General features: G+C 41.0%; 1 protein-coding gene across 7 annotated transcripts in view; it reads left to right on the top strand.

Annotated features, from left to right (window-relative positions):
• The first annotated feature begins 3,015 nt into the window (after positions 1-3,015).
• LIN54 (lin-54 DREAM MuvB core complex component) overlaps positions 3,016-18,473 on the top strand; it is a 76,204-nt gene continuing 60,746 nt past the window's right edge. Inside the window, exons 1-2 of one of the 7 annotated variants that reach the window (XM_019932844.3) lie at positions 3,016-3,170; positions 16,796-16,848. In XM_019932844.3, the coding sequence (XP_019788403.1) occupies positions 16,828-16,848 (21 nt within the window). In that variant the 5' untranslated portion in view covers positions 3,016-3,170; positions 16,796-16,827. Of the gene's footprint in view, positions 3,171-3,549; positions 3,931-5,173; positions 5,483-16,795; positions 17,509-18,473 lie in introns of those variants that run through there. The other 6 variants (XM_019932841.3, XM_073805410.1, XM_019932840.3 and 3 more) reach the window with 6 other exon arrangements.

Genomic DNA, 18,473 nt, shown 5'->3' with positions numbered 1-18,473 from the left:
TGTGGCGCATGGGCTTTGTTGCTCTGCAGCATGTGGGATCTTCCCTGATCAGGGCTCCAACCCGTGTCCCCTGCGTTGGCAGGCGGATTCTTAACCACTGTGCTGCACCACCAGGGAAGCCCCGACATGTGGCTATTTAAATTTAAATTAATGACGATGAAATGAAATGAAAATTTCGTTCCTTATCCACACTAGCCACATTTCAGTTGCTTGACAGGCACAGGTGACTAGCGGCTACTATATCAGACAGAGTGGATATAGAACAGTTCTACCATGGCGGAACATTCCATTGGATAGAGCTGCTCTGTCTTGTTTACCACTTTATTCCCAGTGTCTTGTCAGTGCTTAGGATTTGGTAGATGATCAACAAATACTTGCTGAATAAATGCTTTTAGTTCATCTAGGAAAGCTGTCATGCAAATATAAACAGATTCTGTTTTGTTTGAACAGCAGTGGTTCTTAGGAGCTAAAAATGCTCTCCTTGAAAAAGTAAAAAATTACATTATATTTTAGACTGTATTGTAGCTTAGATTATTATTAGTTTTCAGTCATGAGCTCTTACCATATACCAGGCACTATTCAAAGTGCTTTACACATAGTACCTCATTAATCTTCACAACAACCTTATGATGATACTTTATTCCCAATTTACACATGAGGAAACAGAGGTTCAAGAGGAAAGTAACTTGCTTAGGTTCACACAGCTATTAAGTGGCAGGGCCAGAATTTGGATCCAGGCAGTCTGGCTCCAGAGGCCAAACAGTTAATCACAACACTGAGCTCTTTGTGATTATTTTTAATAAGGACAATTTTGTCTCTTCTTTCCACTATTTCAAGCTTTTTTTTAAACGTTCTTATTTAATTGCATTTAGCTAGGACGCCCTGAAAAATGTTAAATAGCTACTATAGCCCTGCATCCTTGTGGGTCCCTGATTTTTTAAAAAGAATATTCATTTATTTATTTATTTGGCTGCACCGGGTCTTATGCGGCACTCGGGGGCATGCGGGATCTAGTTCCCTGACCAGCGATGGAACCCGGGCCCCCTGCATTGGGAGGGCAGAGTCTTTATCGCAGAACCACCAGGTTAGTCCCTGGATCTGTGATTTTAACGAGAGTACTTCTGCCATTTTACTCTAATGTATGATATTACTGTCATTTTTTTATAATTATCTTGATCCAATTAAGGAACTGTTCTTTTATTTCTAGCTTACTAAGAAATTTTTAAAATTCAGAAATGGCTGTTGAATGTTATATGGTACATCTCTAGAGAATATCATTTGGCTTTTCTCCTTTACTTTAATAAATGTCATGAGTAGATTTCTTAATGTTAAACCACCATTCTTTGTTATGGTGTGAATTCTTTTTACTACCACGTTACTGGATTTTATGTCTTAATACTCAATTTTGTCTTTTTAACAAAGTCATGGTGAGAATAGAAGAATTTTCCTTTTTTTTTGGTGCTCTTTGCCTTGGGTTTTGGTAACCAGTTTATGCTAGCCTTGTGGAATAAGTTGAGAAATTTTCTCTTTCTGAAGGTGATTCTTTGTTTCTCTAGATTCCAGCCGGATTTGGGTACCCCATCTCACTCTCTTCTTCCTTCCAGAGGTGCCCCACAAGTACCACCCATCATTTAACCACTTTTTTTTTTTAACTGCCAAGGCCCTTTTCTTTTCTTTCTTTCTTCCTTTAATTTTTGGCCGAGTGGCTTGTGGGATACTAGTTCCCCGAGTAGGGATGGAACCCAGGCCCCCTGGGGTGCAAGCATAGAGGCCTAACCACTGGACCACCAGGGAATTCCCACCACCAGGATGTTTTCTTACACCAGCTCTCAAAGCTTCTCATAAACTGGACTCACCTACTGATCCTCAATAAAGCCTGTGTATCATGCAGGTTTCTCACATTCCTTGCACAGGCTCCAGACCTTCCGGCTACCAAGCCTTTGCTAATTTCATGCCACTTGCCTTGCTAAATCCTAACCATAGAGTTTGAGGTGGAAGGTATGGGGTGCTGTTGATTATGGTAAAATAGAACTAACATTTGAGGCAGAGACTGTGTGTAGCTGCTTGACACCTCTCACTTTATATGATCCTCAGGATCTTGGAAAGCTATGTTATTTTTCTTTTGTAGATGGGAAAAGAAACTTGATAAATGTTATACACTTTAGTGGAGGTGCCAGAATTTAAAACTAGGACTGCTTAACCCAAAATGATTGTTGCTTCCACTACAGCATGTCTCACCTCCTCCTTTGTGTTCCCAGGTTACAGTCTCTCACGTTGACCTGCAGGTCCTCCGTGCTTCACTAGCAATTACAAACTGTACCACACCATTTTATACTACGTATATACTCTTTTGTATTTTCTATTGTTTCCTCTGTAGTCTTCTCATACAGGGCAGTTATTCACTGAATCTCTGCCTGTTTATCCGACTCCAAATTTGGGCATCTTTTCTTACCTTATAAAAAGAATACCGGGAAAAATAAAAGTAAAAGGTTACCAAATACAAAGAATTTTGATTGTGTTAGTCTTGACTGTATACCGTAAAAAAAAGTCCCTTTCAAAATAAGTTTAACTCTGCGTGGTCTTCCAGGGGCTTTTTTAGCGACCCCCGCAAAATCAGTGCCTAAAAAACAAAGAGATTTGGCATTTGTGATTACTGATCACTTCCCCACCCAAGAACATCAAACAACGGCAAGATGCTGGAAATCGCACCTACAGCACAGACTTCCTAACAAGGAAAGCTAGAAGATAACACACTCCCTCCCAAGCTCGTGCGCGACCCTGCCTTCCCCCTCCCAGCTTCAGCTGGATGGAACATTCCGTGCGAAAGCTTTGACAGAGCGCACACTCGGAGTCACGTGGAGCAGGAGCGTACTCGCGGCCGCCTTGCGGGATGACGCTAGCTAGGGTTGCCAAGGGGCGGGGCAAGGCGCCGCGGAAAGGGCGGGGAGAAGGAAGCCGTGGAGGCGGGGCGGGCAGAGTGGAGGGGCGGGCGGAGAGGGGCGCGCGGGAGGGGAGGGCCCAGCGTATTATGGGATGCGGCGGTGGAATGGCGCTGGGCGCGTGATTTTGAACAAACCCGGGTCTGTGTCTTGGAGGCGCCGCCGCCGCCGCGGCTGCGGGGAGCCCAGAGATCGCGGCGTGAGAAGGAGGCGGCGGCGCCGCCGGCTTTGGTGAGTGTCAGCCCCCGGGGTGGGGGCCTCTGGGCAGGCGGGCGGGAAAGGGGGCGCTGCGGGTGGTGGCGCGGGCGGAGGGCGCCGGACCGCCCCCTCCGGGAGCCCGGGCTAGTGGGTAGTGGCGGAGAGCGGGAACCTGCAGTCTGGGGGACGCCGCGCCGCATCCCTGGGCCGCAGGGGGAGGGAGGATCCTCCGGGCTCGGCCCCTTCCCGCCGGCACTCGGGAGGGCGGCTGTCACCCAGCGGGGCCGGCGCTCTGCCGGCAGCCCGCCCTTCCCGGCGGTCTGGAGGAAGGGCTCCCGCGGCTGTTGACACGCACACTGCGCGGTCCGAGGAGCCCCCGTGTCGGCCCCGGGTTTCTGGGAACCGGTTTTGCTGCTGTGTCATTTTGTACCAGCTCCTCCTTTCCCTACTGCCCGCCGCCCCGTTCTTCCTATGCCCCTTTGTATGGTGTCTTCTTCGTGTATGTCCGTTTTCCTCGCGAAGCCCACCAGTCAAATGTCACAATGTTCCCGAGGTGCACGGGGGAAGGGAGCGGGCCAAGACTTAGCTTGGCCAACCAACGGTAAACACCAAGCAGAGTGGGGGTGAACAGGGCTGGCCGTGGGGAAATAAAGTTTAAAGATAAAGAAATTGGGAAGACTTGATACTCTCAGAGTCTAGCAGGCTGCATATAGAAACGGCGACTGGGCTGGGTGATAGTACTTGTTTAAGCCTGAAGCTACCGACTTTTATATGGAGTTGTCATTCAAGCAAGGTAAGGAAATTAAATGCCTTTTTTCAACTTCTGCCTTTCTCTTTTTAAACTAACTTTTAAAAAAGGCGGTAGAGTGGCTCTGTTCGAAACCTTGAAATTCAATTTGCTCATTTCAGACAGGTCTTTTAGAGCTTATGCTGTAGTTGAATGGTAGGTTATAGAATTCAGCTTTTCAATGGGTGGTTATCAAATCTGAAATTAACAAAGGTAGTCAACTTAGTTTTTTTTTTTAAAAATTCTGTTCCCATCAGAAGCCTTGCAGCTTATGTTTTCCTGATATTTCTTTGATGATTAAAATTTGCGTATATTCTCTTTTAGTTATTTATTAAACTGCATGATGAGAGGAGCTGGTGGAGCTGGGTGGGTAACTCTAGGGTCTTGCTCTGAAGCAAGCTGCTTATTTTCACAGTATCAAATAAACATATCAGCGGCAGATTTTTTTTTTAATTTGGTGACTTAGATTCTAAAAGCATTTGGCAAAGAATTTTAACTTAGAGGTATATTTTCTGTATTTTAGAAATTGTTCACTTATGAATAGGTTCAGTACATTTTAAACCTAGTGGCACTTTGACGTCTTAAACCAATGACAAACGAACTGGAAGTCACAGTGTTTATGGACAGAAATGATCAGACGAAATTAAGTGGAAAATAGTTGAGAAATTTATTTGAAAACTAGACCTTTTGACTACAGTATCTGCGTGAGAATCAATGCCTGTAACTTACAAATGTATCAGAGAGGTCGGACGTGCAGTTGGAAGTAGCCCATTCTGTCAAAAGTAGTGCTGACGGTGGAGGAAAATGTCAGAGCTGGTGAATGGCATTAAAGGTCTTGATCCTGTTTTTAGTGTCTGAGAGGGACACAGTGAATAAAAGGCATTCCGTCAACTCTCTCAAGCTGCTTTCCTGAAAATGAGAGAGTTTGGGCTCTTTATTGCCCTTCTGCCCCCTTCCGCATGTTTTTTGCTCTTCAAAACAAAAATGTGCCGGACTTGGGGCCCCGCAGGTAGCACGACTTGCTTTCGCGTTGCTACCGGGCCCGCCGGAGCACCATCTTTCGTGGCAGGGTGAAAGGTCTCAGCGTGGACTGTGTGTGCATTAGTATCTCCCTGAGCATTTGAAGGTTGGCGGGGCCGGCGGGAGGTTTCCCCGGATATGTGGGTGTGCGCCTCTCCGGAGGGGAGGGCCGGGGAGGGGAGGAGGAGGAAGGGGGAGGTTACTGGCGGCGGCGGCGGCGGCGGCCCGGGCTCCGGCTGTCGGGGAAGCTGCTGAGCTGTGATGGTGATGACGAGGTGAAAATGGCGGATCTTTCGAAATACAATCCCGGCCCCTGACATACCAGAGGCGGCGGCCGCGGCGGCGTCGCCACCCGGGCTCCCTCCTTGGCCCCCGGGATCCCTGTAGCGCTCCAGTTCGTGCAGACTGGGGAAGGAAGCGGCTGGCCGGAGCTACCGTGCACAGGCAAAACAAGCACCGCCCGGGCTCGGAATTGCCCGGGACCTTCTGGAGTCCCCACCTCGGAGCCGGAGGGAGGAGACAGCGGCAGCCGCCGGAGGTAGAGGAGAAGGGGATACCCGAGGGCTGCTCTGTTTTGAGCTCTCTTTATTTGGGGGAGGGGGTGGGTGGGAGAAGAATTGCGTCGTGGGTCAGGGAATGACTAGTTCAGAGGGCAAAGAATCAGTAGCCTCATAATGACATCAACATTATTCTTTGAGTGTTAAGAGGGCTTGAGTTTGCTCTTACACCTAAGGCTGCTGCTGAGGCCTAGATGAACCGCTAGCAGTTATCATGATTACCTGATTTAATATTTAAAATATCCACTCTGGCGGGTGTTGGTTTGATGATGTTCAGCAGTTTATGGGGTTGTATGTTTCTTTAGGGAGGCAGAGCATTGACATTTTATTCTGCATTTAAGCTCTGTGTCTTAGATCATAGTCTGTGACTTGTTGGGGTGTGGATGTTCACATTTTTTGAGCATATGGACCAGTTTTGTAATCATTAAAACTGTTGTCGTTTTCTTTTATGGCTCTGTCATCTATAGAGGACCCCTTGGGCCCTGCCATTTGGCAAATAACAATTGAGATACTGTCAGTCATATTTGATATCCATGTTTTTCCCTGCCTCTCATCCATTTCATGAATTCAGAGAGTAAAGTTATGGAAAATTTCACAGTAGATTTTATGATCCAAGTGAAGTGCAGCTCTGGGCGCTCTATTTTTGTTCACAAGTTTTACCTTCATTGTTAAGAAGGAAGTTGTGATGGCTTGATGCTCGCACTTGATACGAGTCAAATTTTAAGTTGGTTAAAGATAAATTGAGACCTCTGTTTTATTTTACATACTTGACTTGTTAGCCCTTTGTTTAAAGAGCTGGAGAATTGGCTTGATTGACTCTGTGACAGCCATTGTCTAATTTTGTTAGGTTACCTAAAGATTCATGTATGTTTTAGATTGTGCTGCAGATCCCCAACAGTAGTGTTACTGAAAAGTTACATGTGAATCAAATTTTTATACATTAATTTGGGGCCCTCTGTTTTTTTCCAGCTTTTGTAGTGGAAGGTTGGGTCACTGGAAGGTTGAATATATGAGTGAACAGAGAGGTGAATGTTTAAGAAATGGCCCCTGGTCATGTTTATGATAGCAGTGATTTTCCTTATCCAAGTTTCCTACAAAGAGATGATGTCATAGTATGTCATACAATATTATTCACTGAGTGTTTTATTCAGAGAGGAAATATTTGTGTGTATAGCTTGGACATTTGAGTGTCTGAATTCATTCACTAGAAGAATAAGAGACCAAAAAAAATTTTTACGGGAAATAACTGAGAGGTACTCAGAGGTTTTAGTTAATGAATTTTCTAAATCATTTTTTTCCCTGATATTCTCGTTTTATCCAGTAGGAATTTGATTGTTTTTGTTGTTGTTTTTTCTTATAATGTTTATGTTGCAGTTATTTGGGCCATGCCAACCAAGCTGCTAAGTTAATAGTAAAACTAAGAATTTTTAAAATAATTAAAATAATTAAAATTAAAATAATGCTTTTTCACTGGCTTTCTTTTTTTTTTTTTAAATCACCGAGTGCTATTGTCTTTTTGTGATTCCTTGTGATTGTCTTTCAAGACCAGCTTTTAGATTATTGTGGTTAAAACAATTAATAATTAGAAGTGTGTTAGAAAGAAATGAAGAGTTATGCCAGTGGAGGTAGTCGGTCATCTGTTTTGGTGGAGAGGAGCATTACAGATTCCTGTTACTTTTTTCAAATATTACTATTGGGTATCTATTATGTGTCACATACTATGCTAGGGATGGGCGATACCTCAGTATCTTTGCCTCAGGAAACTTTCACTTTAGGAATTGGAGATAAAGTTGCTAGGTTGGGTAGGACCTTAATACAGAAGGCCTTGAGACTTACAATTTTTGAGTAGGAGAGTGACAGCCTCAGAGATGCACTTGAGGGAGATAAGTCCTGTAGCTTTTTCTGTAGGAGGTATTGCAGGTGAGAGGAGATAAAGGTAAAAATACGTAGTTGGCTCTGAGCTTTGGAGATTTGGAAACTCTTGGTTACAGTGGGAAGGAGACATTGTGAAGGTGTAATCTGCATGATATATGACAGATTAAAAGTTCTATGGAGAGGGAATTCCCTGTGGTGGTCCAGTGGTAGGGACTCCATGCTGTCACTGTCCAGCGCCCAGGTTCAATCCCTGGTCAGGGAACTGAGATGCCATGTGGAGCTGCCAATAAATAAATAAATTAAGTAAGTAAGTAAGTAAGTAAGTAAATAAAATTTTTAAAAAAGGGAGAAATCAGGAGAAGCTAATTTAGATAGAAAAAGAAGAGAAGAATTTTCATTTGAGCTTTACTGTACCGCATAACTGTCTTCCCAGTAACCCTGCAAGTAAACTAGGGCTTAGGGCTTCCCTGGTGGCGCAGTGGTTGAGAGTCCCCCTACCGATGCAGGGGACACAGGTTCGTGCCCTGGTCCGGGCGGATCCCACATGCTGCGGAGCGGCTGGGCCCGTGAGCCATGGCCGCTGAGCCTGCGCGTCCGGAGCCTGTGCTCCGCAATGGGAGAGGCCACAACAGTGAGAGGCCCATGTACTGCAAAAAAAAAAACCCCAGAAAACTAGGGCTTAGAGAGATTATTGCTTAGGGTTACATGATAAGCAACTAGGAGAGTCAAGATTTGGAAGCAGATCTTTCTGATGTGAATCCCCATGTTTTTTCCACCAGGTTAATCTTGAGCATGAATAATATACAATCTCCCTTTAAAGGGAAAAAAATATTGTGGATCCTCAGTATTGGCCTAAATAGTTTTATTTTATTAAAATATTTAATTTTTAGATGTATATAAATTCCTTATGGTTATTGCTTATATGGAAGTATAAAAGAAAAGTAAATTTATAAATGAAATATAAACAAAACTATAAAGCCAGTAAAACCAGTTAAATTTAGGGTGATGGATGATGTTGTTTTGCTGAAATGAAATCTTTCTTTGCATAGTGAATATACTATTGTGGGCCTTGGCTAGGTGTGCAGTTTTCTATATGCTGTATATCCTATGATAACTCAACTCCTACACTACTTTTCTGTGTTTGAATGCTGCAGAGCTTTCCTCCTTAAATCACTGATTAGGTGGTTTGGCTTTCACTTGGCATAAATATATCATTTACCTTGTAAGACCCTTCTATGCCCACTCTAATTCTGGTACCATTGATGGTAGATATGAGGTGGTTATCAAGGTGATCCAGAATATACTTTTAAAAAATATATATTATTGAAATGAAAATATGAACTTCTCAAAATTTCTTCAAGACTCATGTTTTATAGTTCACTGCTCCCACCTTAGTTTGAGAAATGTAGTTCTGTACCTAGTTTTTGAGTTGTTGATGTTTGATCTTAGAAATGAAAGCTAAAATCCAAGTAGTATAGTTAACCAGATAGTGCTGGTGGTAAGCTCTAGGTACAAAAGTGTAATTCTTAAACATTCAAATGTTTCTGTCCCAACATCTGACCAATTACTCACCTATAATATGATGATAGGTCATCACCATTTTATATTAGTATGTGCAAGAATGAAAACAGTTGTTTACCAGGTTGTCCTCCACCTGTAACTAAGGGAAAGAAGAGTGTTTCAGCACTGGTAATATTCTCTAAGAAACCATTTAAAAATGTGAACGCATAGAGCATTTATCATTTCTATCTTATATTATTTTTTATATTATATTTAACTCATTTCTTTTACTGCCCTAAATCCGTCCCTCCATTTATCTCTGTCTTGAACTAATTACTGTAATAGCCTTCTAACTGGTTTCCCTGCCTCCAGTCCAATAAAATACTGAGATGAAGTTAATCCTCCCAAAGTACAGCTGTGATCATGCCACTCTTCTGTTGATTTCTGAGGTCTGTCTGGTTAATTTCCCTCCACAAAGTTGGGAAGCAATACATATTAATTAAATGCTGATAAAAAACATAAATAAGTTTAAAACTAAGGCTTTTAGAACTTGATTTTATGAGCAGAAATGTTGGAGGCATGGAGAATGCATTGTATGTTCAATATTCTTTTCTCTCCATACCTTGAAAGGTAACCTTTCATACAGATGTGGTAAACTAAAGCTCCTCAGTCCCATTGGCTTGTGAAGATCCTCTCTTTTCTTGGAGTGGTCCTCAACACAGAGATGATGAGGTTGCATGTGCTAGTACATATCTTCCATTCCTAAGGGATAAAATTAGAGTGATGATTCATGTAACTAGATGGCCAAACCCTTTCCTGCCATGCCCACAAGCTCCTTTTGAGAGTTTCTTTTCGCATAGGCCATCATGCCCTGCATGTGACCCTGACTGAAACAGATATGGATGTCTAATCATAAAGCAGTTATCACAGTCTGCTCAGTGGCCTGTGAGGTGTGCTGGCTCCTGAACTCTGCACAGCCCATACTGCTTAGAGACTGGCCAAACGAATCAGACCTTTTCTTGTTACAAGTTTGAACTTTACTCCTACTTCCAAGGGAGACTCCTAGGTCTATAGCTCCTAGTTCCTTTTAATAGGACAAATAGGAAGACATGTTCTGCCTAATAACAGAGCTTTAAAATATATGAAGAAGCAAAAATGCATAGAAGAGGAGAAAATGACAAAGCCACAATCGTATTTGGGAATTTTAACAGCCTTTCTCAGTAATTGATAGAAAAGGAAAAAGAAAGACTATGGAAGATATGAACAACACTATCAACCAACTTGACCTAATTGACTTTTATAGGGTGCTACCCTCAGCAACCATAGAATACATGTTCTCTTCAGGTGCACGTGCAGTGTTCACCAAGATGGACCATACACTGAGCCTTAAACTAGTCTCTAAATTCCATCTACACATGATGGAAATGGTAATTACAGTCTCTGACAATAGTAGGAGCAAATTAGAAATCAATAATAAAAGGTAGAAAATCCCCAAATATTTGGGAATTAAATAGCACACTTCTTTATTTTCCGTGTATCAAAGATGAAATCACAAGGACTATTAGAAAACATTTGAAGCGAATGATAATAAAAACATATTGAGATTAGTAGAATGCAGTTAAAGTAGCATTGGGGGAATTTTTAACATTAAATGTTTATTTCAGAAAAGAAGGTTTAAAATCTTTATGGTAATAAATTTGGCAACTGAGAGGAATAGACAAGTATCTTAAAAGATACAAACTATCAAATATCAAAGGTTTAAAATCAATGATCTAAACCAAGTGTTGACAGATTTTTTCTATAAAGGGCCAGATGGCAAATATTTTAGGCTTTGTAGGGTAGTGTGTGTGTGTGTGTGTGTGTGTGTGTGTGTGTGTGTGTGTGTGTGTGTGTATATATATACACACACACACACAGTGTATATATATGTATGTGTATATATATGTGTATATATATATACATATACATATGTATATATATATACGTATATATGTATATATATATGTGTGTGTGTGTGTGTGTATATATATATATATATATATATATACACACACACACACACACACACATATATACTCACTCTCGCCCAACTATTTACAAATGTAAAAATCATTCTTAGCTGCAGAGAAATACATAAACAGACCGTGGGCTTAATTTGGTCTGTAGGCTATGGTTTGTCGAATCCTGATCTGTGCTTCCATCTGAAGCTTCTAGAAAAAAATGTAAAGTAAGCAGAAGGAAGGAGATAAAGGTAATAGTTAAGTAAAAAATGGACAAACTGTTGGGAAAAATCAATGAAGCCAAAATCGTTCTTGAAAAGATCAATAAAATTGAAAAATCTCCAACTAGACTGATCAGAGAAAAAAAGGAGAAAAGACAGAAACTACCAAAATGAGGATGGAAGAGTTGCTATCTCTACAGACATTAAAATAAAAGAATATTTTGTATAACTTTATGCTAATAAATTTGGCAACTTAGAGGAATAGACAGATTCCTTAAAAGATACAAACTATCAAATGTCAAAGGTCACTCAGAAAGAAAGAGATAACCCGAGTAACCCTACTCGTATTCAAGAAATAGAATTTATAGTTAAAAACCTCACAAGAAAGCTTTATGTCTAGATGGCTTTACTGGTGAATTCTAACAAACATTTTAGGAAGAAATTGTAACAATTCCATGAAGGCTCTTCCTGAAAATTGAAGAGGAGTGAAGACCTCCCAACTCATTTTATTAGACTAGCATTATCCCCAGAGAGCCACTACAAAAAAACTACAGACCAGTAGTCCTCATGAGTATAGACAAAATTGATTAACAAAATATTAGCCAGTAGAATTTGGCAATATGTAGAAAATATGATTTTATACAATTTTATATAATTTTGAGTGGAGTTTATTTCAGGAATGCAGAATTGGCTTAATAAAAAATCAATATAACTCCCAGACTAAAAGAGGAAAGCCATATGATTATCTCACTAGTTGTAGAAAAAAACATATGATTAGATATCCATTTATGATTATGATTGAAAAAAGAAACAACTACAAACTGGTACTATAAGTTAGCTTTCTCAACCTAATAGAGGGAATTTATGAAAAACCTACAGCTAAGGGTAAGTTTGGGAACAAGGTAAAGATGTCTGCTCTTACCACTTTTATTCAGCATTTTACTGTAGGTCCTAGCCAGTGCGGGCGGTAAGGTAAGGAAAAGAAACAAAAGACATGCAGATTGGAAAGGAAGAAATACTGATCTTATTCTCAGACACCATGGATTATCTTTCTAAAAAATCCTAAGGGCTCTACATCGAGATTTAGTGAGTTTAGCTAATTGTTAGATACATGGACAATATAAAATAATCAGTTGAATCTCTGTATACTAGCAACAAACAGTTGGAAAATGGAAAAAAAAAAGACCACTTACAATACATCAAAAAAACGTGAAACACTTAGGGATAAATTTACCAAAATATATATAGAAAGAAGACCTATACACTAGAAGTACAAAAAACATTGCTAAAATAAATAAGTAGAGAGAGATACTTTTGGGAAACAGTTTTCCCTGGGTCTTTGCATTTCTGTACTTCTTACAAGTGAGGCGGTGACAGCCCTTTTTTCTACTTTTTTTTTATTTAAAAAACTTTATTTATTTTTGTCTGCGTTGGGTCTTTGTTGCTGCGCACAGGCTTTTTCTAGTTGCAGCGAGCGAGGGCTACTCTTCGCTTTGGTGCGCAGGCTTCTCACTTCAAACTGAGCTGTTGTTGCAGAGCACGGGCTGTAGGCATGAGGGCTTCAGTAGTTGTGGCACGTGGGCTTCAGTAGTTGTGGCTTGCAGGCTTTAGAGCGCAGGCCAGTAGTGTGACAGCCCTTTTAAACAATTTTTTCCAGGATGTTTGTATAGCATAAAGCCTTGGATGATAGTTAGCGACTCCTGCTGTTGCAGAGGGCAGATTTGCTTATTGTCCAGTATAGTAAAGATAATATCGCCCTTTGGACAAAGGGCAGGTGTGCTTCAGGTTATAAATGATTCAGGTTCCTTAAGCTCAGGGTCCCTCAGTTGTGATGCAAACCTGCCTGCACAGTGTCTACCTGGGCTCCTCTCCACATCTGCCCTGTAGGACTTGGGGGCAACAGGGGAACTGATACACGCATGATACTTATGTTCCTTGCTGTGCTTGGAGTAGTAAGTCCTGTGTCTCTGACCTAGGCCTACTGTGTTGTCCGCCAGTATGCACGAAACAGTGACAGGCTACTTTGTTAGCTTGCAAGGAGAGGCTAAAATCTCAGCCCCCTCCCAGTACTTGACAGTTTTAGCCATAAGAATGGAGTGCTGACAGAGACATGGCTTCTTGAAAGAGGAAGGATGAGGACCTTGAGGGCTGGGCTAGGGGATATTGAAAGACTCTCTGGCATCTGGCAGCAAATGCTCTCACCCAAGTGGTGGGCAAGGGTGGCAGAGGCAAGGGAAGTAGGAGCCCTTTGGTGTTCTACCTCTTAATGAATATTTAGGGGCTGAGCTGAGAGATAGCCTGAATGGTTACCTTGGTTGTTGTACACTCAACTCCATGGCCCTAGCAGAAGGGCGGTGGGGCTGTAGCTGCTGAGTCAAGGAGTCCCCAAAGCTGAGAAAATGATGTTAGAAATGAGGATCTGGGTGGATCGAAAACATTAGAAGTTTGTTTGGTTGAGCTGCAAGTGTGGGGGCTTGAAACTGAAAGTAAATGCACCGTCTGACCACTGTCTCCTTCCGTGGGGTGACCTCTCCTCTTCTTACACCTTGACTTCAGGTGTTTTAAGGAGAAAGATGAATAAGGGTTGGGCTGAGGTCTCCCTATCCTTAAGGGAGACCAGAGGCCACACCTATCTGTCTAAACGTGCTGGGGGAACTTCAGGGAGAAGAGGGAGTCAAACTTTTATGGTTGTGTTGGATGCTGACACCCAAGTCATCATCCTACCTTGTTCTATGGGGGATGGAATGTTCAGAGACAATTGACAGGCCTTGGGCAAGGTCCACGGTAGGGAAGGGAAGCTAATGTGGCACTGTGGGTGAGGCCGTTTATTGTTGTGTACTGTTATCTGGCTTCCACTGCAGAAAGTATAATTGGTGTTGATGTTTTAAAGAGCCTGTCTGTAAATGCCCTGTTCTGTAAGTGCCAGAGGGGATTCTATTGATTAGGAAGAGCCGCATCTAGAGAAGTGCTCATACTTTGGAAACCTTAGTGATTCCTCTGAGCTACAAGTTACTGTGACTGATGGTTTTGCAATATATGTAAAGAACTCATCCAACTCAACAAGAAGATAAAAAACCCAATATTTTAAAAATTTGGCAAAAGGCTTTAACACAGGCACTTTTTAAAAGAAGATACACAAATAGATAACATTCATATGAAAAGACGCTCAACGTCTTTAGTCATCTGGGAATTGCAAATTAAAACCACAATGAGGGCTTCCCTGGTGGCGCAGTGGTTGAGAGTCCGCCTGCCAATGCAGGGGACACGGGTTCGTGCCCTGGTCCGGGAGGATCCCACATGCCACGGAGCGGCTGGGCCCGTGAGCCATGGCCGCTGAGCCTGCGCGTCCGGAGCCTGTGCTCCGCAACGGGAGAGGCCACAACAGTGAGAGGCCCGCGTACTGCAAAAGAAAAAAACCCACAATGAGATACCACTTCACACCCACTAGAATGGCTAAAGTTAAAAAGACCGACAAAACCAGTTGCTGGCGAGGATGTGGAGCAGCTGGGAGCCTCATGCATCGCTGGTGGGTGTACAAAATGGTACAGCTGAGCTGGGAAGTAGTTTGGCAGTTTCATGCAAAGTTAAAAATAAACTTATCTTATGACCTAGCAAGTCCACTTCTAGGTATTTATTCAAAAGAAATGAAAATATCTATCCATAAAAAACTTGAATGTTCATAGCAGTATTATTCATAATAGTCCCAAAATGGAAACAGTCCAAATGTCCATCCACAGATGAATGGATAAACAACTTGTGGTAGATTCATCCAGTGGAATGTTACTCAGCAATGAAAAGGAACTGAGCTGCTAATAAGGGTAAGAATAAAGATAAATCTTAAAAAACATACTGAGGGAAAAGGCTTATACTGTATATTCCTTTATGTCATGAGTATGTAATATATGATTCCATTTATATGAAGTTCTAGAATGGGCAAAAAGGCAACACTAATCTAGTGAGGTGATAGAACAGACCCGTGGTTGTGTAGAGTAGGATTTTGGGGTAGGAGGTTGACTGTAAAGGAGTAGACTTTTTTTTTTCTCAATTTAAAAATACCAGTGGTAAAAATTTAAGGCAGTAAATTTTGTGATTAAAATTATGAACTTTGTGTCATAAAACATATCCTGAGTTTGAGTTCTGGCTATCATTTACTGGGTAGCTGTGTGACCTTGGGCAAATAGTTTAACCTTTCTAAGGTTTCCTCATATGTAAAATGGGGGTGATAATGATACCATATTAGAGTTGTCAGGATAGATTAAGTTATGTCAGGATAGATTAAATTAAATTATGCCATCACTGGTAGATAGTAAGTGCTCAATAATGAAGATTAATTTTGGCAGTATTAGTATTTGTCAATGCTAATAATTATAATTTGCTGTTCATGTCTGTTACTCTTAATCTTGGAATGGGTATTGCATGTTTATATTTTTTAAAAAAAGGGAAAAGAAAGAATTACTGATTAGGTTCCTATGGATCTTAGACGTTCTCTGGGCAGATAACTTATTTAGTCAGTCATAAATATGATGAACTCTTTAATATGTGAAGATAATGGTACTGACTCCTTTATTGGAAGTTCTGCATGACCTTTGGCTGAAAGCATTGCAGTTCTGATTTGTTCGTAATCTGCTTTATTATTATTACCATTTTTTTTTCTTTATGGGGCCTAGCTGTATTCCTCTTAAATGGTTCCCTTTGTGACATTTTGAATGGCTGAGGAGGATTTGAGAATCTTCTTTCCAAATAAAGCTTTCTTTAGTATGAAGCAAATTGATCAAACTTGGGCCAGATAAGCCATTTGACCTACAGTTGCTGAGATGGATTACTCTAGAAACTCCTTTAACATTAATTTGAGTCCTTAATGGATTTTTTTTTCTTCACATCTTTATTGGGGTATAATTGCTTTACAATGGTGTGTTAGTTTCTGCTTTATAACAGAGTGAATCAGTTATACATATACATATGTTCCCATATCTCTTCCCTCTTGCATCTCCCTCCCTCCCACCCTCCCTATCCCACCCTTCCAGGCGGTCACAAAGCACCGAGCTGATATCCCTGTGCTATGCGGCTGCTTCCCACAAGCTATCTACCTTACGTTTGGTAGTGTATATATGTCCAGGCCTCTCTCTCGCTTTGTCACAGCTCACCCTTCTGCCTCCCCATCTTAATGGATTTTTATAAATGGTTTAGTAACCTCATTTTAGGACCTCGCTCACTGGAGATTTGAATATGTTTTCTAAAATCTGTTTATATTTAAATCTTTATTTCCTTGTGCAAATCAGCAGTTTTCAAGTTTGTCGGTAGGAAAAAGAAAAACAAAACCCATAACTGGGAAGAAGTAAGATGATCAGACATGTCAAAGATTAAATGTTTTATTTATGAGCAGGAACTGGAAAGGAGTTTCCTGTAATTATGTGACTTAGTGTTGCCTGAATGCAGTATACTTTTGGGTTGAGACATGGCGAATGAGAATGTTTGCTTTTAGTTTTGTGTCCCATATGACTTATATTTCAGATTCTTGAAGGTTGAGGATTTGTTAAAATGGTTTAACCCAAATATGCATCAGGAATGTCCTTCATTCAGTTATACATAAGTAAAAATTTTTGTTTTGTCATTTGCATTTTTCTTGAATAATTTTTTTTCTTCTCTTAAATCTGTTTTGAAACCTAGTAATTTATTCATTTTTCAAATTTTATTGCAGTGCCTGATCAACTTTCTAGCAGGAGAACGATCATGGAGGTGGTGCCAGCTGAGGTGAATAGTTTGCTTCCAGAGGAGATAATGGACACTGGTATAACTTTAGTGGATGATGATAGTATTGAGGCTGTTATTGTTTCATCCCCAATTCCCATGGAGACAGAACTGGAAGAAATTGTCAACATAAATTCTACTGGTGACTCTACAGCCACGCCCATTTCCACGGAACCAATAACAGTGTACAGTAACCACACTAACCAAGTTGCAGTGAATACCACAATTACTAAAGCAGATTGTAATACCACGGTGAAACCAGCTTTTCCAAGTGGCCTTCAAAAACTTGGTGCTCAGACTCCTGTGACTATATCAGCCAATCAGATTATTTTAAACAAAGTATCACAGACATCTGATCTTAAACTTGGCAATCAGACCCTTAAACCAGATGGACAGAAGTTAATTTTAACAACTTTGGGCAAGTCTGGTTCACCAATTGTTTTAGCACTACCCCATAGCCAACCCCAGGCTCAGAAAGTTACAACTCAGGCCCAGTCAGGAGATGCTAAGTTACCACCGCAGCAAATTAAAGTAGTTACCATTGGAGGGAGGCCAGAGGTGAAACCTGTCATTGGTGTCTCAGCATTGACCCCAGGAAGTCAACTGATTAATACTACAACTCAGCCCTCTGTGTTACAGACCCAACAGTTAAAAACAGTACAGGTAAAAAAAAAAAAAAAAAAAAGGGCGCTTACTAGTTAAAATGCATGTTAAATTGATTCATAGTTGCGTGTGTAGGGTGATTAAATGCATAGTTGTTACTGAATTCTTTTGAATGTTGCTTTTAGTAATTGTGTGGTTTTTTTTGTAAAGTTTGATATGTGCAATGCTTTTGAAAATTTCTGCCAGAGAACTTAGAACTTAATTTTGGTTAAATTCCAATTTAGTGTATTTATAGCTTTTCACTCATTTTAAAACAATTTTATTCTCAGTAGTAGTTTGAGTACAAGGATGTTCTGCTGGTATAAAGATGCCAGAGTTGATGTCAGGCTGTCAAAAAATCATTCAGACATGATATTTTCAGCTAACAGATGGCCAGAGTCTAGGAAAACTTGCTGCTCTGAGAAACCCTTCAAGCCAGCAGTAGTGCATACCAGCCAGTGTGTGCCTCTTCTTTGGAATTTACTGTCCATTGCATCGCTCATGTTTGCAATGTAGAAAGGCAGTGCCATGTGATGGAAGGTTTAGAATTGGACCAACTGGATTTCAGTCTCTTCTCTGCTGCCCTCCCAGCTGCGGAACTTTGGATAGGCTACTTATTTTCTCTGAGTTTTTGATTTTAGCTGTAAGATGGCTATTTGATCGTGATGAAACACATAAGAAAAGATAACTCTTTGGTATGGTTCTCAAAACATTGAGAATCCTTCAAAATGGTACCCATTGTTAGTATGAATAGAAACCTAAGATAGAAGGTTATAAGAACATATGTTAAGTATTTTTTCATGCCCAATAGGCCTTTTTAGGTCACCACTGCTCTTAGAAATACAATGATCCACTTAAGACCACAAATGCATTTCCTGTTTGAAAGAGTTGACTTTTAGAAAGAAGGCAAGAGTTAGAGAAATAAAGCAGGTGTATAAGGAAGGAGGAAGGTTTGGGGAACTGTCCACTCTCAGCTGATATTAGAA

This window comes from Tursiops truncatus, chromosome 5 (assembly GCF_011762595.2).
Source record: "Tursiops truncatus isolate mTurTru1 chromosome 5, mTurTru1.mat.Y, whole genome shotgun sequence".
Taxonomy (NCBI): domain Eukaryota; kingdom Metazoa; phylum Chordata; class Mammalia; order Artiodactyla; family Delphinidae; genus Tursiops; species Tursiops truncatus.
This window is presented reverse-complemented; position numbering and strand designations above follow the sequence as displayed.